The following is a 22,387-nucleotide window of genomic DNA, read 5'->3' as shown; positions in this document are numbered from 1 at the left end:
TATGCTCACATTAGATTGTAAGCTTCACAGTGAATATAGACAACAAGACATGACATCCCACTCCATCCAGGGAATCTATATTGAAAAAAAGATCAAATGTAATTTATTATATTTAAAGAGTCTCTTTTGGAGTTATCAGGGATGGTTGCTGTTTTTTTTTTCTAGGAAGTTCTGGGTGATTACCAGAGTGTTCCCAGATAGCACACATAAGTCTCCAAGATGTCTGTTAAAGATCTTTTGAACTGGAAAGCATCTGCTGTCTACAAACGTCAGACAGACGTCTTTCAGATGTCAGTTTTACTACATTCCAAATCGTAAACATCTTACAGACATCTATTTGAGATCTAAAAGGAAACATCCTATAGATGTATTGCAAATGAGCAAACACTTAAAAAAATACTTCTTGCAGATGTAAATGCACACGTCAAATAGACATCTCTGAGATGTGCGTGTGCTATCAGGGTTGCTAGGCTAGGTTTTTACTATAGTGTTTTAGGTGGTTGCCAGGGCATTGCTAGGGTGTTGCCAGGTTCTGTTTGGTTGCCAGGCCCTTAATAGGGTGCTATATAGTTGGTTCCTAGAATGCAGATAGGTTAGCATTGCTAGGTAGTTTCAGTGGTTTTCTGGGTGCTTGCTGGTTGTTTGCTAGTCTGTTATGGTTGGTTGCCAGAGTGTTTACTAGTTGGTTGCTATGGTGTTCTGGTTGGCTGGTTACTTAGGTCTTGTAAGTGGTTGGCAGGGTTCTGCTAAGTAGTTAGTCGTGTTCAGCATTTAACCCATCCAAAGTGAGTGTTCTGCTTCTAACCCGCATGCACGCACCCGGAGCAGTGGGCAGCCATTTCTGCTGCGGCACCTGGGGAACAGTTGGGAGTTCGTGGTATTGCCGGCCCGAGATTCGAGCCCACAACCCTAGGGTTAGGAGTCAAATTCTCTAACCATTAGGCCACGACTTCCCAAACGTAGCTAGGTTAGCATTGCTAGGTTGGTAGGTAGGCATTGCTAGGTACTTGCTGTTGTTATGGTTGCCAGAGCATAACTAGGTGTTTGGCACGGTGCTGCTATGGTGTTGTAAATGGTTTTCAGGGCATTTCTAGATGTTTGCTATGGTGTTCTGATTGGAGGTTACTAGAGTCTTCTAGGTGGTTGGTAGGATGTTGCTAAGTAATTGCTAAGAGGTTGCTAGGGTATTCGGGTTGTTAGCTGATTTCTAACAGTTGCCAGGATGTTCTGTGTGGTTGCCACAGTTTTATGGATGGTTTCTAGATCATTACTTGGTGATTTGCTAAGGTGTTTAAGTTGACAGGTAGGGTGTTACTAGTTTGCTATGGGGGGTTACTAGGTCACTAATTACTGACTCATAAAAGTCATATAAACAGCTTTAAAATGGTCAAATGAATTCAGCATTTGAAAATATGGGCTGCATGTGATATGGTGTAATGAGAGAAATACGTCTACTGTTTTTTAAACAGCCCAGCAGACATATGAATAGTTCAGTAACTAAAATAAATTGATGACACACCATATTGAGAGTACACTATTCTTCAAACAAAAACACAAGCGGAGAATCGTAAAGTCAGATTATGTGTTTGTAAGTGTATGCATTTGCAACGCAGTACAGTGTGCTTTGCCCTCACACAGAGCACCTCCGAAAAAGACAAATGAGCACTTTGTACCAGTGCACAAGGCCGACTGTCAATTTTTGCCCAGTAAACACAAACAATCAGAAGCAGATTCTGGAAACGGAATGAGATCAGCTCTGAATTCTGCTCGATGAGCATTGAGTCGTGCCAAAGCTCGTTTCTCTCTCACCGTGTGTCCTCTCTCTAGACCAGACCTGCTGACCGGTAATTGGACTGCCACTGTTCCCCTGAGAATTTATTACTTGAATATTCTTGCCTCCTGTTTCTTAATGTATTTGCACTGTTAGGAGGAGAAAACGATGCGGAAAAGACAAATGAGCAAGAACAGAGGGGAATGAGAATCTAAGAGCTGGTTCAGGGATTTGCGACTTGTTTGCTTGAATGATCATATTGTAGATTAACTACGCCATCTCTTTCACACAACACAGATGTGTGAAAAACACAAAGAGAAGAGTGAATTATTCCTTCTCTGAAGAAGTGTGAGGTGTATTGCCATGACAACTAAGAGCACCAATCAAAGGTCACAATGACAGGCGTAATTGTGTGTTCAAGAGAGGGATGGTGAGTGCATATTTGCGACTCATCATTTGTGTGCTATTATCTTTTAGTTCAAACCCTTGTGTGTTCCTCTTATCTTGGTTGAGATGTTTAAAGATAAAGTTTATCTTTTCTGGTACACTATAAACACAACATTAACAATTACTCTTAAGTTAATTTAATTTGTATTCTATGATGAAAAAGCAGTGAAGTAATTTTGTCAAAATATTAAGATGTAAAAAAATTTTTTTAAAAATTGGAAATGGTCTGCAAACCACTCTTTCGCTCTCTCTCTCTCTCTAACACACACACACACATTTTCTGCAATACATAACTAACAAAAGCAAATGTGAGTGTGCCATTTTAGCTTGCTTCTATGTCTTTGAGATTTTTTACCTCTTACCCGAGTGCTCCACATCACAAGTCCAGTGCTATACCGGGTGCGCTACAGAGCAAGTTTACCATGTCAGAAAAGCCATACATATGCAGCTGATTATGTGCTCCAAACTTTTAATGTTAAAACCTACAAATTCTGAACTATGGTAAAAGTGTTTTCAGATCATTATATGCCCATCTGGCTTTGATGATTCCTAGAACTAAATGGCGAAGTGAAGATTGAGCTTTTGTAGCGATAGCTTCGATTTCTCTCAGACACACTTCTGTCTCACACTAAGTGTTGCTTGCATTAGCATTTAATGGAGTATAGACATTTCTCTGTATATTGAAATTGTGGAGTTTATTTCACTGTTATTTTATTGTGGTTTTAGTGTTGTGTTTTATGTTTGAGACTATTTTATTACGTGTTTGCATATTCTACAGCACTTTGATCAATGGTCAGTTGTGTGAATGTGCTTGATAAAAGAAAGAAAAAGAAGAGATCATAACATAGTATTGTGCAAGGAACTGTGCAAAAAATAAGTCTTTATTAATCAATAATCTACCTCTGTTATCATAATTAAGTTGTTGGGGCCACTAGTGAATATTTCAAATGTAAATGGCAGTGAATTGTATGTATAGGTACATTTTTGAAGTTTTACATAAAAATAGATAGAAGTGTTTTTTTTTTTTTTTGTTCACAGTGTTTTTACACTCTTCAGAAAGTCAACCTGCATGATGTATTTACAGGGTAGCCTTCACTGGTTGTTTCTCTGTTGAGTCCAATTTGCACCCAGCACTGCCATTCACCTGTTCTGGTCCCTTCCACTTAATTTTGCCATTTCTCATGTGAATGAAGTTAGTTTGACAGTGTTTTTCCCCTCTGCCTGTCATCCCGCTGCCAGCTGTCACACAGTGTTTTGACTGCGACTGATGGCCGAGGTTATTGAGGATGAAAACCACCCTGCTAGTTTGGCTCGCCAACGGCGTCTGCATTTTCTCACGCTTTGTCACGTGAGGCAACTGTCATGGTCGTGACATTAAAAAGATGTAGACCAGGACCCTTTGTTGCAGTTCTTCCAGTTGGGACTCCATTTACCTGCATTGCATTGCCTCTGTTTACATACCATAATGCTATGCGTTGTGATGGGAGCCAATCAGAGGAATCCTGATCCTGAGGGGGCTGTTTCATGATCCCATGTGTTGACCCAGTGCAGGTTGTTCTCGCTGCTGTCATGTTTGTTTACCCTAACGATGGTGTTCCGAGCTGCCCCCCTTAAATATGTGATGTTTTTGTCTCCTTTCTATCGTCCTTCATGTCCTGTCTTTTATTATTGCGAGGGACCATTTTGCATTAGCATCCAAGCTCCCAAAGAATATGAAAATTGTCATCTTTTACTCACCGCAATGTTTCACACAAAACACAAAAGTAGTAGTTTTGGTGAATGCATACAGTGAACGAAGAGCGTTGTCTGCAACCTTGTTTCCACTATGGGATAGAAAATAAAAATTCACAATTCTGACATTTTTTATATATAAATTCAGAATTGCAAGATATAAACAGAATCGTAAATCTGAGAATGAAACTTATTAAAAATAATGTTATGGGGAGGGAAAATAACTATGAAATGTAAACTTGGAATTGCAAGAAAGAAATTCAAAATTCTGAGTTTGTCTCACAATTTACATTTATACAATAGAGATGATAATTCAAAACAAACAGATGTTTGTTTGTTGTTGAGCTGTCAATGCTCTACAATATTCTGAAAGCAGCAGCTTATTTGCATTTAAAGAGAGACACACTAAAACACCATTCTTTTACTTTCACCCAAGAAATGTGTATTTACAGCATAGAATAATAAATGATCTGTGGTATATTTTTAGCTGAAACTTTACAGACACAGTCTGGGGACACCTGAGACTTATGTTACGTTTTGTAAGAAGGGCATAATAGGACCTCTCTGAAACTTTTACTCAGCAAATGTTACCATTTTGTGATGCAACTCAAATGCAATGTCCTATGTGTTGCTGTAGAAAATGGCACCTTTAACTCAAGCAGTGAAGCAGAGAGGAAGACACAGTCCTACTACCTTTCCTGTCTTAATGAACAGAGAATAGAAGAGCTCGGAGCCCAACCACTCATCGACTTGATTGCAAAGGTGAGTGTTTCTGTGCCGCCCCCTCTGGTGTGGAGGATAAACAGGGTCAACTCAGTGTCAGTAAATTTCAGTAATATCTGAAACATTTTTTCTGTGTATTCCTATTCATTTGCAGTTATGTATTACATAAATTAAACAGCAATTTTGTTGCATGACCTTTGATTTAATTTGATGCTTGATTAAGTTTTTTTGATTGCTTTTCTGTGCATCTCCTGAAAATAGACTCCTTTATTTAAACTGAGCACCGATACTATCAATTCCTCTCGGTTTAAAATCAGCGAGCCTTGAAATGATGTAGACATCCTTCAGCGAGAGACGTATTCATGCTCTTCTATCTCTCTGAATCAGCCATTTTGAAGAAGAAAGCTTTGAAACGAACCCTCGGTACAGACCTGAAAGATTAATCCATGTTAAAGACACAAAGCAGTGATGTCAAACAGCACTTCATCTTGCTAATTTACAGCCTCCCCACACACAGCTGCCTCCTGCAAGGTTTGAAAGAGGTATGGTGGGGAAGATGGAGGACAAAAATCTACAGCTGCCCTTCTGTCTTCCTCTCATTCTATCACTCTTTCTGTCATCTCGTGTCATCAGGGATAGAGGGAATAGTGTTGCAGAGAGCCAAGAATAGCTTTATTCTCAGAGGTGAGACAGATTTAATTGGCTTTAATGAGGTGTTGGCCTGGACTCATGTTCCTCAGGTTTTTGCCTTTTTTCACACTTGCTTAACTAAATACTTTTGGTCTAGTCGTTTGAAAATTAGAATGAAATGGCATTCATACCGCAGCTCATGTTACTTTATTTAATTTGACATATTTCAGCAAGAAAACCAATGTGAGTTGGAACTTTGGCTTTCTATATTAGAATGAATGTAAATTAGCCATTAATCATGGAGAGGTTTTTTATTTTACTTTATATACACTATATATCTGCAATTTTGAATGAAATCACTGCTTCAAATTTTGAAATCATGTTAAGCTTTCTTCATATCCTGCACATTCACAATATGAAACATAAATGAAGTACTGTATATTAGATAATATATCTATAGACAAAAAAGATGATTCACTTTATGTGGGTATTTATAGGCCCCACATTTTAAGTCCCTTGGACATTTTTGCTCCAAGCCTTGGTTTGACATTTACACATTTGGTGGACACATTTATCCCAATGCAATGATGCAGAATCATGCACAATATCTCAAGGAACATATATAAATAATGTGAATAGGGTATGATGTTTTTCTTTGTGTGTGTGTGTGTGTGTGTGTAGATAGGGGGCTGGAACATCACAGAGTCCTGGGACAAAGACAACTTTCTGGATGTTTTAAAGATAGTTTCTGGACCCTACAGAGCTCAGCCCTTCTTCACTGTCGGTGTCAGCGTTGATCAAAAAAACTCCAACAGTAATGTCATTCAGGTACATTTACTCTCTCTATGAAGTTTAATAAACTCTGCTGAAAGGATTTGTTTGACTGTATTTGTCATATTTATCACGTCTCTGGTGTTTGCTCACCTGTGTAAACTTCCTGTTTCCTCAGGTTGACCAATCAGGACTCTTCCTCCCATCCCGAGATTATTACCTCAATAAGACCAATGAGAAGGTACGAAGCAGAACTTAACGTCTCAGTTTACACTGGAATGTCAAGAGTCTTTTGAGTCTTTCCCAGCTTACAGTGCATGTCTAATGCTGGTGTGTGTGTGTGTGTGTGTGTTTAGGTGTTGAAGGCTTACCTGGATTACATGGTCGAGTTGGGATTGTTGTTGGGAGGAGACAAGAATTCCACCCGAGTTCAGATGCAGCAGATTTTGGACTTCGAGACGACGCTGGCTAACATCACAGTGCCTCAGGACGAGCGGCGGGACGAGGAGAAGATCTACCACAAGATAACCATAGCTGATCTTCAGGTGTGTGTGTGTGTGTGTGTGTGTGCGACGTTATGAGGGGGTCACTGGGTCTATCCATCCATCCATCCATCCATCAGCTCAACAGAACACGACTGATTCTCTTTTTTCCTTCATCCTCCTCTGCATATGAATATGCATTATTTGTGTGTGTCTTCTGGCTTTTTCCATTATTTAATTATTAAGATTTTTTTTCTTCGAGCACCTGCGTTCAGGAAACTTTTGTTTTGTGAAGGCTCCTGTGATTTCCATGGCAACAGTTGCTGAGCAACTGTACAGTGAAGTGATGAGGCGTGGGTGGGGGGTGGGGGGTGGGGGGTGGCTGTGATCGCCCGCTGATTCGAGGATGTCTGCTGTCTGCATCAAGGGAACAAGGCCAATCTATATGCATCTTCTGAATAAGTCCAGTTTTGTCTAATTGGTTTACACAACTAAACATAAAAATACAACTGTGGTGTTTTTATGTTTTCTTTATTCATAGTATATTATTTATAGTATGATTCAATTTCTTGATAAATTGTTAAGAAAACCTATTTAACAGAGTTGCTACAAAATTCCCAGCAGTTCTTCATTGCTGAAGCTGACACATGAAACATTCCTGTCACTGTTCGGATCCGTGTGTGTGATGAGCAGACGTCTCTGGCAGCGTGCAGCTCAGATGTGTGGTGACACCCAGGAGGATTCTTACATGCTCACTTCTCACTTGAGAAAGGAAGACAAAATAACATGCCCATGTCACCATTTGTGAATTTATAGCAGCGCTCTTTACTTTTCTTGCTCGTAACAAAAAAAACAACAGATTTTATTTGAGCAGAATGTGCTGGAACACAAATGAATTCAATAATAAACACCTTTCCCAACACTTTATGGACTTAATCTCATATGTGTAAAGATCCCTTTACACAAAGATTTATGTGAAAATGCATTGTTTCCAGCATTAAATGGTAAATGGATGCTTTTCTAGGAACTACAGGCGTGTGTTCTTCGATCAGTCCGTATTAGTTTGTGTTAAACATACAGAAGGAAATAAAAAAATAAAAATAAAAAAAGAGAAATTGAATACATATGTTAATTTAGCCACTTGAAACATATTAAATATTAATCTCAAATCTTGAGATTGACAGCCCTTATTTAAAAAAATAAAAAAATAATACACAATTTAGCTTTAAAGGTGTTTGTGTGAATGATTATCCAAGACTTGCAGCAGTCAATTCTTATTTCGCACATGTTTATGCAGAGCATCCCCAAGAGTTCACTTGGTTTTGGAGTTTATTAAAAAACAACATAGCTTCTCATGACCATAAGAGAGAGAAAACAGTCCATTTAAGTCAGCTAATCTGTTTTCATCTACTATAAACCACAGTGGAGATGAGGTCTGTGCTGTATTACACCCAAGGGCAGAGCGGCTAGAGTTGCATCCAGGATTCAGGAATGCAAACATGTGGGTTATTGGCTCTTGGCTGCTGATTATTTGAGCGATTTGTGCGAGAGCGAATCTAAACACGCATTCTGAGTCCTTTTCATGGCTGAAAGAGAAATCATTTAAGGGAAAGTATCGAAACAAGCAGAGCTCTCACCCCCATTCCTGAAGTTATAACTGGAGAGTGAAATAATCATGGTTGATATAAAGTCTCCTTGTTAGATATAAAGTTGCAATTGAAAGATATTAAGAGACGATTACGGCAAATTGCTAGTCACAAAGTGTGACACAATTTATAAACTCACTCTGCGAGTCAGGACTGTGAAATAAAAATGTGTTATTGTTAGATTTAAAGTAACACTGTAAGATATAATCTCACAGTGAGAGTTATAAAGCCACATTTACAAAAACAAGGTCAGCTTGTGAAAATGATCATATAAAGTTACAATTACTAGAAATATAGTTACAATTGGAACATTAAAAAAAGTTGTTTTCAGACTCCACTTTATGTTTAACAAGAAATTACTGTTTAAATCTTTCAACTTAAAAACATGAAGGAAAAGAAAAAAATATTTAAAACAACACACAACACTTACGAGATTTAATGTCACGTGCATTTTGAAGAATTGCGTCAGAAACGAGTGATGGAAATGCCAAATTTCTATTAAAAATCCCTTAATTTATGAAATAGTTTTTACACTAGCTTGAAGTGTTTTTAGACTTAGGGGTCAATGTGAATAATGGGAGATAGAAACGCATTTGCCAAATAAATTCCTCCATGTGCATCAAAAGAGTCATGTGACTGCGCTATGGGATGGGAACACCTGACAAACTCTCAGAGCATCTGAAATGTCTGAGCAAAGTCTGTCTGTCTTCAAAGTTTGTCTAATTGCCTTCCAGAACGTCTTCCATGACTGCGTTCCCAAACAGCAGGCATCCACATCTGAAATCAATGACTGCTTTTTTTATGTTTCGTCTGCTCGCTCTGAGACATAGATTGTTTATTATATATGAAAATGATAACGTTCAGTGGCTTCTCCTACTTTTCTAAGTGGTGTTTAGCACCAGTTTAGCAGGAAGTGGAGAGCTTATTAGCAAATGTTTTATGCGATAATCCAATTTTGCGCATAAATTAAATTTACAACTTTGGATGGAAACCCCACTATTGTGAGATAAAAAGACAGTTGTGAGAAATAAAGTGACAATTATGGGAAATTAAGTCACAATTTGAGAATGAGAATATTATTGCAACAAATAAAGTTTATTCCATGATTTTGGCCCATTTTGTCTTAACTGAACATTTATGCTGCGTCCACACCAGCAGGATGGTCAAGGGTGGCCCAAAATCATTCCTAACCCAATGGACCCTTCTCACAAGACTGCATCGAAAATCCTTGAAGGTGTTATATATGCATATATAATGTATGTACATTTATAACACTATTCTTTGTATTATATCACCTTTGCATCAAATTACACTAAAACATACTAGTTAATGCTAATGTGAGGGTGTTTCTCATGTAGCATCTATGGGAGGGATGGCAAATTTAACATGGTACTCCCCCATTCAGTGCTCTCGAAGTTAACCCAACTATGCTGAATGTGAAAAAGGTGCATTTGGCAGCTTATTAGTGCATTCAGATGGAAACATGCAGCTGATATTCTGGCGTTTGTTTCGTTCCTAGGTGCTGGCTCCAGCTGTTGAATGGCTGGATTATCTGAACTTCGTCCTGTCACCGCTGGAGCTGAACGACACCGAGCCTGTGGTGGTCTATGCTAAAGAATACCTGCAACAGGTGTCGGATCTCATCAACAAGACCGACCGCAGGTACGGCTGTCTCAGGGGTTACAGCGAATCAGTGTGTATCAGATCATTCAGGGCTAATAACAGCCTCTCTCGCTCTCTCTCTCTCACTGTCTCTGTCTCTCTCTTCCTGTCTGAGAATATGAATAGATTTATTTCTGCTGCTTCTTTCACACCATCTCTCTCTTTACCTGTATGAATAAATGAATGCACATGTAGAAATGGTCCCGTTTTTCGATATGTGGATGCATTCTCTCTCTTTCTTCCCCAGTCTTTTGAATAATTACATGATGTGGAATCTGGTGCAGAAAGGAGCGTCCAGTCTGGACCAGCGCTTTGAGAACGCTCAGGACAAGCTGCTGGAGAGCCTCTACGGCACCAAGAAGGTGTGTGTGTGTGTGTGTCGCTGGAGTGTGTGGTTCATGCCAAAGTGATAAGTCTGTTGTCGTTTCACATGTAATAGAAATTAATGGGCACTAGGATTGCCAAGCTTTGCAAAAAAAAAGAAAAAACGTCTTTTGAAATGATTTTTTTGTAATTATTCACTGAAAATCTTTTTCACACCTCTCGAATTCTCATTTGCGTTAATACATATTAAACCTTAATGAGTCAAACCTTCAGTGTGTTTCTGATGCTAAGCAATCATATGGGTTCAAAAGACTTGAAATATAGCACTAGAGTTATTTTATATATTTATGTTTATATTCACTTACAGATTAGACTAGAGCACACTTGATGAACTGTTTATAATGTTTTAATGCATGTTAATTACAATAAATCAAAATTCACTAGTTTAAATTTATATTATACAGTTAGTTAAACTAAATATTAAGCAATGATTTAGAGCCGTTTAACGTGTGTCTTCTGAAATGGATTTACTGTACGTGGCCTTTTATTTGATTGATATTATATTAAATAAGTACAGAATAAAAAATACAAAAAATTATACACTTTTCAAGATTTGAAGTACGCTACAAGTACAAAGTAAATACAATTAGGCACACTTTTTCCTAAGTGACATGAGGGTTGAGCCCATTGTGACAGAATAAAAAGAAATAATAATTTTAGAATGATGTGCTTTTTTTTCTTTCTTTTTTTTCTTTTTTAACAGTGATCTGTTTTATTGTGATTTGTTGTTTAGTAGGAAGATTGACTCAACCACAAGTAAAAATCTGGTGCCCATTTAGTGTTTTTATGATTGCTTGTTTCAGGATAGTCAGTTAAGTTGATCTGCATGTCTGTTTCATATTCAGTCCTGCACTCCACGCTGGCAGACCTGCATTGGGAACACAGATGACACTCTCGGTTTTGCACTGGGTGCGCTTTTCGTCAAAGCCACTTTCGACAAGCAGAGCAAAGAAATAGTGAGTCACGTAAAACCATATGTCATGTTTAGATGTGTATGTATATGTATTTGAAAACGCAGTTCTGAATGTTGAACAGCAAGTTTCTGTCCTGTTGAATCCAAACTCTCACTGGTGGAGTGTGTTTGCCCTCATGTGGCAGCTGAGTAAATGACACAGCTCTTAACTCCATCGTTCTGTCATGACGCAGGCAGAGGGGATGATCAATGAAATCCGCACAGCTTTCAAAGAAGCGCTGGATGATTTGAAATGGATGGATGAACAGACCCGACAAGCTGCCAAGGACAAGGTGAGAATTACAGAGACAGCAGCATGACTGGATCACCCAAACCTGCAGATGTGTGTGGGATTCAAGACTGCAAAAACAGCTTAACTGTAAACACTTTGCATTGCTTGCCAAAAAATCAGGATAAAGTCTATTTTCTGGCTCTAGGCGGATGCCATCTACGACATGATCGGATTTCCAGACTTTATTCTGGACTCCAAAGAACTTGATGATGTGTATGACGGGGTGAGTCAGCCATTTTTAGCATCACTAAACGTTTTTCCAGTTTTAAATGATTTGAAGCATGATTGAATGAAGCTGAAATTGTTGAAATATTTAAAATAATAAGAATTAAATTAATTTAACAGTTCAATTAATTTCACAGTACCATTCAAAGGTTTGGAGCCAATATATTTTCCCTTCCTGAAAAAAAAAATATACTAAAATAATATATTGATAAAAACTAAACAGTCATGACTTTTACAATGTTTTTTTTTTTTTTTTTTTTACAATTTTTTACAAAAATATCTTTCAAATAATTTTTTTTTTTTTTTTTTTTTTTTGTAGTATCTTGAAAAAAGGTTTCAGTATCACATAGTTTCCACAAATATGTTGATAATCAGAAATATTTCTTGAGGAGCAAATGATTTCTGAAGAATAATGTGACACTAAAGACTGGAGTAATGATGCAGGAAATTCAGCTTTGATCACAACAACTATTTTTTTTGTTATATGTTACACTTTTTCTGTATTAAATAAATTCAGCCTGTGTGAGAAGACTCAAACAGACAAACACAAATAAAAAAAATATATATAAATGAATTAAAAAATATACCAAGTTATTATATTATATTATATTATATTACATTACATTATATTATTATAACTGATTAAGTAAATATTTTTTGCCAATTTTAATTCATTTTACAAATATCCACATGATGTGATTTTCTTGTAGTATGAGGTTACAGAAGACAACTTCTTCCAGAATATGATCAACTTCTATAACTTCTCAGCACGAGTGATGGCAGACCAGCTGCGCAAGCCGCCCAACAGAGACCAGTGAGTGTAAGAGTGTGTGTTAAGAGCGAATTATGTTAGATGTACTGTTAGCTGACGGCTGATTTCTGTCTGCTGTAGATGGAGCATGACTCCACCCACGGTGAACGCATACTACATGCCCACCAAAAACGGGATCGTCTTCCCCGCCGGCATCTTACAGGCCCCCTTCTACGCCCAGCATCACCCCAAGTGAGCAGACATGCCTGCAGCAGTTAGCATGTCACTAACAGACCTGCTTTTCTTCCTGAGGTTGTTAAAACTCTGATGATTTGTGTGTCTCACAGAGCTTTAAACTTTGGTGGCATTGGAGTGGTGATGGGACACGAGTTAACTCACGCCTTTGATGACCAAGGTTAGTACACCTTCATACATGTTTGCCTTCCACTGATGCCCAGTTATATTGTTATTAAAGATTTATATTTTTCACCCTCTTTCTGATCATTAGAATTAAACTTTCCACCTTTAATAATACACTGCACTAATGTAATACATTTGGAAATTACATTCTGTAAAACGTAGAGACCGAATGTAATGTTTTCTGACCCTTAACTGCATATTAATGGCAATTCATTTCAATTATTTTTTTATATAAATGTATGTTAAGTGTGATTACTGCAGCTCAACTTTAGAGTACTTTCTTGACACCCTTAAAGGCATAGTTCACCCAAAAATGTAAATTCTGTCATTTATTCCACCTCAAGTTGTTCAAAACCTGTATGAGTTTCTTTCTTTTCAACACAAAATAAGATATTTAGAAGAATGTTGGTTTCCAAGTTTTTGGTAGCCATTAACTTCCATGGTAAGGGGAAAAAATGCTAATGTCTACCAGTAACTGTTTGTTTAACAACATTCTTTAAAGGGATAATTCACCCAAAAATGAAGATTTGATGTTTATCTGCTTACACCCAGGGCATCCAAGATGTACTGCAGGTGACTTTGTTTCTTCAGTGGAACACAAACAAAGATTTTGAACTCAAACCATTGCAATCTAGCAGTCATATAATGGAAGTGAATGAGTATCACGGCTTTGAGAGTCAAAAAAATATACACAAATAAAATCAAATTAAACCCTCTGGCTTGTGACGATACACTGATGTGTAAAGACACAAAACAATCTCGTATCTCTCAAATGGACCATTGATCCTCCTAATTGAGATTTTAGATAGAGTGTCGATGGTCCACTTGAGAGATAGGTGGCGGTAATGCACTTATAAGTCTTTGATCCGCTGTAAAGCAAGAAGAAGAAGAAGACGTGCCACCCACCTGCTGTTGAGAACGTGCTCAGGACAGTTCGAACACTGCGGTAAAAAACGAAATAAATACTGTTCCGTTCCTTGCACAGACTGATCGTTTTGTGTCTTTACACATCAATGTATCGTCACGAGCCGCAAGGTTCAATTTGGTTTTGTTTGTGTATGTTTTTTTTTTGCTCTTAAAGATGTGATTCTCATTTACTTTCATTATAAGACTGACAGACTGCAACGGTCTGTGTTAAAAATCTATTTTTGTGTTCTACTGAAGAAACAAAGTCACCTTTATCTTGGATTCCCTGGGAAACATCAAATTTTCCTCTTTGGGTGAACTATCCCTTTAAAATAACTTTTTTGGAACTAGATGAGGGTGAGTAAATAACAACATAATTCTCTTTTGTTTATGTGAAGTACTTCATCTTCATGTGTAATTTAATAAATCTGTTATCTTTGAACTAAAGTAGAAGAAGCTTTCATGGTAAACTAAAATATACTTTAATATAATTTCCACTGAAACTTGTATTTTTTTTATATTTAAGCTAGTGCTGTCATATGATTATTGGAAATTAATCGCAGCCAAAAGAAAAGTTTTTGTTTGCAAAGTATATTGTATGTGTGAGTTCTGTGTATATATATTATGTATACAGGGCCGTTTGAAGGAATTTGGGGGCCCCAAGCAAAATGGACATAGAGGCCCCCCGACAACCCCCCCCCCCCACACACACACGCAAAACCTACAGGAACCACAGCAAAGCCATACAGTTTAAGTTCACCCACACTTTATATAAATTAAAAAAAGTTTACAGTGCAAATACTGCTTGAAAAAATAGTTTGGTGGGAATTCAATAGTGATTTGCACTGTTTTTTTTCTTCTAATAATATTACAGCACACACTTAGTTTAAACTCGGGGCTGTGCAGGATATCAGCTATAATTATAGAGCTTTTGGTACTTTGTGCTTTATAGAGGAAAAATCAGCACTGAGAAGTGATGCATCTGTTGATGTTGAGGATGAAGTTGATGGTGTAGCTGGGAAATAATTGAAACAAAAATCTGAAATTACCTGTGAAGTACGTTTTACCATTTCACTGTTAGCATATTGAAAGAGGTCACTACCAGCTCAGGGGTGCGTTAAATGAACAACTAAGTTTCCTTTTTTAGATTTTTTTTTTTTTTTTTTTAAATGCATAGAATGCAATGCATACATAAAAAAAAACAAAAAAAACATTTAATTATTAATAATTGTTTCTCTGTCTGTACTACTTGTACTTTGAACAATGACAATAAAGTTGACAGATGAATTAAGTGCATTTAAGTGCCATTCAGGTGGGTTTTTAAATAAAGCATTTTCTGAGATGCACATTAAACACCAAACATTAATTTATCTTTTAATTATTGAAAATTAAGCAAACTAAAGTTTTTGTTAAGAGCAGTTCTGTAGATGTTGGTCATGCGTTCACATTCTTATTTAGTGAGACATCAGACGCGAGACTGAAATCACCAGAGCGTCAGGCGCGCTTCAGTGCGTCTTCATGGATCGTGGTTTGATGTAAGCGCAATGACCTATTTTTAATTCATTCATTCAAAATTTGGCAAATTACGTGTCATTCTGCGTTAAACTGTAAATTCCGTTTTTATGACTGGATTCCGCGATTCTTGCAATCGAAACACGCCACGACGTTCTCTTTATGTTTGCCTGAGCCCTCAAATCAAAACACTGCTGACTCCTTGCAGTCTGCGATTTCTGATCTGCATTTTCCTTATCCCGTAAAAAAAAAAAGAAAAACATATTACAGTAACCATATTCCTTCCGTTCGAAAAAAAAAAAGCAGAGATCACTTGACTTGGTTGGCCTGCTGCTGTCAGCGACAACTGAGAGGGGCCCCCTTGAGGGGGATCCCGATAACAGTGTCATTACACGTTACTGCATCGACGATCAAAGGGGCGCTCACACAGTGTCGTTGCTTTTTATTCTTAACCAGTCGTTGTCTTGGGGCCCCAGGTCAGCTCGGGGCCCCAAGCAATTGCTTGGTTTGCCTGCCTTGTTGCGATGGGCCTGTATGTATATACAAATACACACACAGTATATTTTGAAATTATTTACATGTATATTTACATGTCTATATTTATTTTCATATAATTTATATTATAAATAAATATATTTAATATGTAAACATAAAATATTTCTGAAATATATACATGCATGTGTGTGTGTGTGTGTGTGTGTGTATTTATATATACATAATAAATATACACAGTACACACACATATATTATGTAAACAAAAACTTTTATTTTGGATGCAATTAATCGCGATTAATCATTTGAGAACACTATTTTAAACATATTTGCAGTAACACATTTGTGATGATGACATTGCAATTTAGTGCATTTAAAATATATTCATTTTAAATGTAAAATTGAATAACACACTTCAGTAAAACAACAAAATGAGTGTACTTTAAAGCACAAAAAGACAATATTCTGTAAAATAAACATTCTGATTAAAAGAAATGGTGTTAGTTTTTAGAAGCAATGAAAATGTATCTTTAAGTTCACTTAAGTGCCCTCAGATTTCTTCAGTATCTTTAATGTTTATATTTAAAATACGCTAATTATAATTAAGTAACACTTTCACATTCACAAAAGGTTTCACAGCTACTTTGCAAAACCTTTGCATTATCTTGCATCAGGTTAAACTGAACAAATGCATGCCTTTTTGCAGAGCCATTTTTGTTGAAGGTCTGTTTGAGTTATGAAAGTTGGTAGACTGAGGACAATTCAATATTTCATCATATTATGCTTTAATTCTGTTCAACAGGAAGAGAGTATGACAAAGATGGAAACCTTCGGCCGTGGTGGCAGAACTCCTCGGTGGACGAGTTTAAGAACCGCACCGAGTGCATGATCGATCAGTACACTCAGTACACCATCAACGGAGAACACATCAACGGCAAACAGACGCTGGGAGAAAACATCGCTGACAACGGCGGCCTGAAAGCTGCCTATCATGTAGGTTATGCTTTATGTTTTTCTTTGTTTAGAAAACAACAAGAAGTGCAGGCTACATCTGAGAATATTCTGTGGTTCACATGTTTCCCCTAGTGGTCACACATATATATATCAGCATAAATGTATTTATTTTCAAGCTAAAGCAAGTGTTGCAGTTTAGTTTAGTGAAGATAATATAGACTGATTTGGAGATCTGTTTGTTTGCAGGCATATCGCTCATGGGTGAAGAAGAACGGCGAAGAGAAGAGACTCCCAGCGGTCAATCTGACAAACGACCAGCTCTTCTTCGTAGGTTTTGCACAGGTATGAAAAGAAACACATAAAAAAGAAATTAGTTTGCTATAATAGTAACAAATATGATGTGATACACCCACTGTTTAACTGAAAAAAAAAAAAAAAAAAAACGCTGAGACCAAATACTAACCTTAGTTGACATGTCAGAGAAAATATGGAATGCATTTTTTAAATACGTAAATGTTATATATATATATTTTTATATATATATATATATATATATATATATATATATATATATATATATATATATAAAAACTTACTACAACAAGGTTGTGTACATTAACATAAATGAACATGCTTTAGGTATTATATACTAAGAACATTTTGTTTTTAATTGTTGTTCATGTTAATATATTTAAATTAAGAAAGTATCAGTATTAAAATAAATGTATATATGCTTATACTACTTTTCAAAAAAAAAAAAAAAAAATCAGATTTTTGTGCACCAAAGCTCCATTTATTTAGTAAAAAAACACATTAAAAACAGCAACATTGTGAAACATTTTTTAAATTGTTTTTTAAAGGATCGCGTGACACTGAAGCCTGAAGACTTATTCTCTCACATGAATAAATTACATTTGAAAAACATTCTATATAAAACAGCTTACAATAATATCACAATATTGATGTTTGACTGGATTATTTATTAAATAAACTGAGAATAAGTGACTTTCTAAATCATTAAAAATGTTGGTACATTTTAACACAGTAATTATAGAATACATTAGAAGATACGTGTATAATTTATAAACAATTGTCATGTTAACATATTAATGTTATAAAACTTACAATGATAATATATTAAGATATGTAGAAATTAATGTTGATTTTAACTTAATAATAAATAATTATTTAGGTTAAACTTTATTGCGAAAATAAATGTTTAATGTTAAAATATATTTAAAAAATTATGTATATAATAATTATTAATTATTATTAAATATAAATGTATGATATTTCTGTAACCAAATATTAATAGACTGTGACGATAAATCGATGCAGAATCAATTCGTGGATTGATTCTTAAATCTTCAGAATGCCTCGCGATTCTGTCTGAAATCGATTCTGAGCTTAGATTTGAACAGCAGATGGCGGTCTAATCTGGTTTTTATCCACACACTCGCCTGTAATATCACCTCGGCTCAGAATGCTTTTATGACGTGAGATTAACGTAAACAGCCCACTGTGAACAACCTTGTAATTCACTTCAGCCTTTTCAAAATTTTATGAATAATTATTTTAGATTCAATTTGTGTAAAGATTTGGAAACAGCAGACTACGGTTGTTCCTAAAACGTAGAGTGGCAAAAAAAAAACTATGGTAAAAAACTACGCTCAGAATTGACTTGATAAAGAAACGCGATGTATTCGGAAGATCACAGAATTTATGCAGAATAATTTCTAGATTTGCGATGCATGCATACTTATATCATTTGATTGATATTATTAAACTGATAACAATTAATATTAATTAACATATGATGTAAGTCATATACAACCTTATTTTAATGTGTCACCAATATTTTAACAGATTGCTATAAAGTATTATTATACTTTAGCTATATTAGCATAACCTACTTTACCATACAGCAGCAATAAAAAAATACACACACAATTCAGAGCTCTGACTGTAAACACATGGTCTCAGATGCACGTTCCTCTGGCTCTCCTCCACAGGTTTGGTGTTCAGTCCGAACTCCAGAAAGTGCTCACGAGGGCCTGATGACAGACCCTCACAGCCCTCCCAAATACCGTGTAATCGGCACTCTGTCCAACTCGCCTGACTTCGCAGAGCACTTCCAGTGTCCGCTGGGCTCGCCCATGAACTCAGGCCACAGCTGCGAGGTGTGGTGAACCGTCGCCCGCCAGACACCAGCGCGCTTGCACAGACCAGCCCGGCCAAAAAGCGCTCCACAGACAGCTCTGGCTCTTTGTCAAGTGCTGTTTTTTTTATTTATGTGCTCCGAGTTATTTGAGGAGTTGGGCTGGAAGCAGGAGGATGAGGCGAGTGCCTGCCAACGTTGATGTTCAACCCATATCAAATTCTCCGCCATATCAGACTCGCTTTATTTATTTGTTTCGCTAGACTTGGGGGGCCCTGAGATGCCCCGACCCACGCTTACATGTGTGTTTGTGCACTTCTTCCCTTGATTCACAACAAGCCAGATTCCTCGTCTTCTGATCTGGAAGATGCAACTCTGCAATGCCGCTGGGAACGCCTCACAGAAAAACGTTTGGTTCCATCCTTGATGACTTCACAGGAAGTTTTATGTTCTCGCAGCGACCTCACAGGAAGTGCTGAAGTGCATCTGTGACCCCCAACAGGAAGGAAGAGCTTTCAAGGATGTTTCTCAGTTGTGATTTCAAGGCAACGTTATCAAATGATAGGGAGAGCCACTGTTTGTTCATCCGATCCTGTGTGTCATGTATTGATCTTGACAAAGTTGAAATGAAATGTTCATTTTAAACTGCTTTTTGCCAAAGAACAATTTTAGGTTTATTCCTTGTGTAAGTGAACGTTGGCACTGCTTTGCCTTCATTGACTCCATTCCAGTGTAATCCCACTGTTTGCCTACAGACGGTGACTTGTCATGCTGTTGTCATGCTACGTTGTTAAAACCACTGAATGGATGAATCTCACCATATTTCACTCCAAAATTTAAAGATGATTATTATTATTATTTGCTTAATTTTTTTATTTTTTTTTGGAACTACTAGGATTTTTCTATTTTTTTATTTAATGTCAATTTAACACGTTTCTTCCCCCAAATCCATTAGATTTAATAAAACATTATAATGTATAAATAATGCATTACAGTAATCAATTAATGTATATACATTATTTATTCAAATCTACATTAATCAGAGGTCGAAATCTATATGTGGCTTGATTTTGTATTGGACTGAAATATGACAGATTCTTGGCATTTTTTTGAGATTCAGCCAAAAGCATTTTGTTATTGTCTGCTAAACTTCCCAGCATGCCCAGTGTGTTTCAGGGGGTTGCATCAGACGTCATTGTATTTCTGGAAATCGCTCGTTTCAGGTTGGATTGCATGCGTATGCGATTCCATCTCCAGCTTTTTCAGTTGCTGTAAATTGACCTTGTACATTTATCTGAATGTTTGTGCTGTTGGAGTGTGTGATAGACCAGTTTTTCTTCTGCTTCCCCACACAGGCCGCTTTTGTCGTTTGATGTATTTTGAATGCTGCTGACTTTTTGTTTATTTGAAATCCAGAGTTGAATTGCACCATTGTAAAAGCTCAAGCTGTACGTGTTTGGCATCGTATTCCCACAGCTGGCGTATAAACATTCACATTTCAACTCGATTTTCTGCATAGCTAGAGGCTGAGCGTGCTAATTAGCTAAGATTGAGGTTAACTGCTCAATGTTTCATCCCAAATATTCACAGATTCTAGCTGTTAACAATCACTGTATATGTTGTGACGTGCGCATTTGGTAAAGGAATAGTTATCCCAAAAATGAACATTTTATGTGCTTCACTGTATGCTGTAGTTGAATGGAAAAGAACAGAATTAACATTTCCTGAAATATCTTATGCCTGTTTTGGGCAGTAATAATCTTCCGTAGGTTTGGACTGACATCAAGTAAATGATGGCCGAATTTTCATTTTTGGGTGAATTATTACTTAGTCTTTCTTCATGTTGTCCATCAATACAAGCTTTACTCTGTGTCGAGTTTGTTTAATGATTTGTTTGCTTGAATGATGTACATCTGACTGAACGCCTGGCTTCCTCTCTGTATATTTATCAAATGTCATGAATATTTTCCGGTGGCGTTACGGTTGATGGGCTCCATGAGGACCGTGGGGCAAATGCCAGTCTGAAGTTTTGCCATGGAGAGGCATTTGGTTTTGGCCTTAATAATTAACCGTAGACTTACAGAATACAGCGTACATATATAGACTTCAACATATTTCAAAGCCTTTAAATACCATTTAAGTGTGTTGTATACCTGCTTTATTTGCGAGCAGAATTCGTTTTTGAGACCCGAAAGAGGTTTTTGACTGATTATGTAAATGTTTTTGCTGGATGTAAGCCATTACTTGCGCTTTGGCTTGAGTGGAATGGAGGTTTCCATCATATTCTGACATCTAGAATGTCCTTAAATGTGCCACACAATGCATCCTGTTCAGAATTATGGGACGGTACACAGAGTGATACTGTCCACCTTCTCACCGTTAAATACTGAAACTCCCCATCTTTATGAAGACGTTGCCTTATTTAATTTATGGAGTGTACATTCGCCATTTACTCGACTCTAGTTTGTTGTCATATTTCTTTTGTACTGCTGGCATTGATGTTTGAGAGGTTACACTGTCTTACATTTGTGTTGTTGTTGTTTTTTTTTTGTTTTGTTTTTTAAATGAGACGACATTCCCTGAAATATTAGTTGACGGGGGAAATGCTCTGCCCGCCGTGTAGTGCAACATTCCACCTTGAGAACTGTCAATGAACATGAAATAAAGGATATATATTATAAAAAAGGACAGTTTCAATTGGTTTATTTTCACTTTCTTTATGGCTGGAATATATGTGACCCTGAACCACAAAACCAACCTTGAACCTGGTCCGGCCGGGCCAAAAATGAGGACCTGCTAGACACAGAATTGTCTGCAAATTCTCAAGTCCAAAGATATTCTTTATAAAGGTTAAGTTAACTACTCCCTCCTTAAACAGTTCATTCTAACATGCCCCCACGTGCATGGGAATTCACATGTAAATTATATGCAGATGATAAGTAAAACAAGCTGTTGTGAAGTCCATATATGGTGATTTCAGGGAGGAGCTGAGGTGGAAATGCACGTATACACAATCTTCCTCTGACTGGGATTTATAAAGAGATTTTTGCGCAGGGTTTTATAAATCTGAAAACTTTTTGGGCGTACGCAAAATTTAGCTTTGGTGCCTACATAAAATTTAGGAATTAAAACTAGGATTAAATCTATGGAGAGTTTTATAAATGAGACTCCTGTGGGGTGGCGTGAAGGGCAGAAGCGGCCTGACCCGCAACTCTTTTGTAAGCCTTGGCCACAAGCGTGGATGAGAACTTACAATCCTTGGAGGGAAGCTTGGGACCAACACGCCATGTGGAGGTGCTCTGACGACACGGTTGTATTGCAACAGAATGCTCCACTGGGGGAATCCCAGCATACCTCTTGGCCGCTCCGCCTTCAAGGGCAGTGAAGGTGGAGAAAACACCAGAATGGTTTCAGGCAGTTAAAGGTGCCCTCAAGGAAGCCCACATGGTAACCCTCAGATTAGCCTTGGCCACTAGCC

The 22,387-nt window shown here is 37.1% G+C and overlaps 1 protein-coding gene across 2 annotated transcripts in view; it reads left to right on the top strand.

The window, feature by feature from the left end:
• Positions 1-21,595, top strand: part of LOC113115358 (endothelin-converting enzyme 2-like) — a 58,852-nt gene extending 37,257 nt beyond the window's left edge. For both annotated transcript variants that reach the window (XM_026282880.1, XM_026282881.1), the window contains 15 exons: positions 4,587-4,711; positions 5,984-6,130; positions 6,252-6,314; positions 6,430-6,618; positions 9,721-9,863; positions 10,111-10,225; positions 11,093-11,203; positions 11,394-11,492; positions 11,637-11,714; positions 12,427-12,530; positions 12,609-12,719; positions 12,815-12,882; positions 16,600-16,790; positions 16,998-17,093; positions 18,764-21,595. In XM_026282880.1, the coding sequence (XP_026138665.1) occupies positions 4,587-4,711; positions 5,984-6,130; positions 6,252-6,314; positions 6,430-6,618; positions 9,721-9,863; positions 10,111-10,225; positions 11,093-11,203; positions 11,394-11,492; positions 11,637-11,714; positions 12,427-12,530; positions 12,609-12,719; positions 12,815-12,882; positions 16,600-16,790; positions 16,998-17,093; positions 18,764-18,940 (1,817 nt within the window). In that variant the 3' untranslated portion in view covers positions 18,941-21,595. The remainder of the gene's footprint in view (positions 1-4,586; positions 4,712-5,983; positions 6,131-6,251; positions 6,315-6,429; positions 6,619-9,720; positions 9,864-10,110; positions 10,226-11,092; positions 11,204-11,393; positions 11,493-11,636; positions 11,715-12,426; positions 12,531-12,608; positions 12,720-12,814; positions 12,883-16,599; positions 16,791-16,997; positions 17,094-18,763) is intronic.
• Positions 21,596-22,387: the final 792 nt, after the last annotated feature.

Source organism: Carassius auratus, chromosome 15 (genome assembly GCF_003368295.1).
Source record: "Carassius auratus strain Wakin chromosome 15, ASM336829v1, whole genome shotgun sequence".
In the NCBI taxonomy this organism is placed as follows: Eukaryota; Metazoa; Chordata; class Actinopteri; order Cypriniformes; family Cyprinidae; genus Carassius; species Carassius auratus.
Note: the sequence above shows the minus strand (reverse complement) of the source record. Positions and strands in the feature narration are given on the sequence as shown.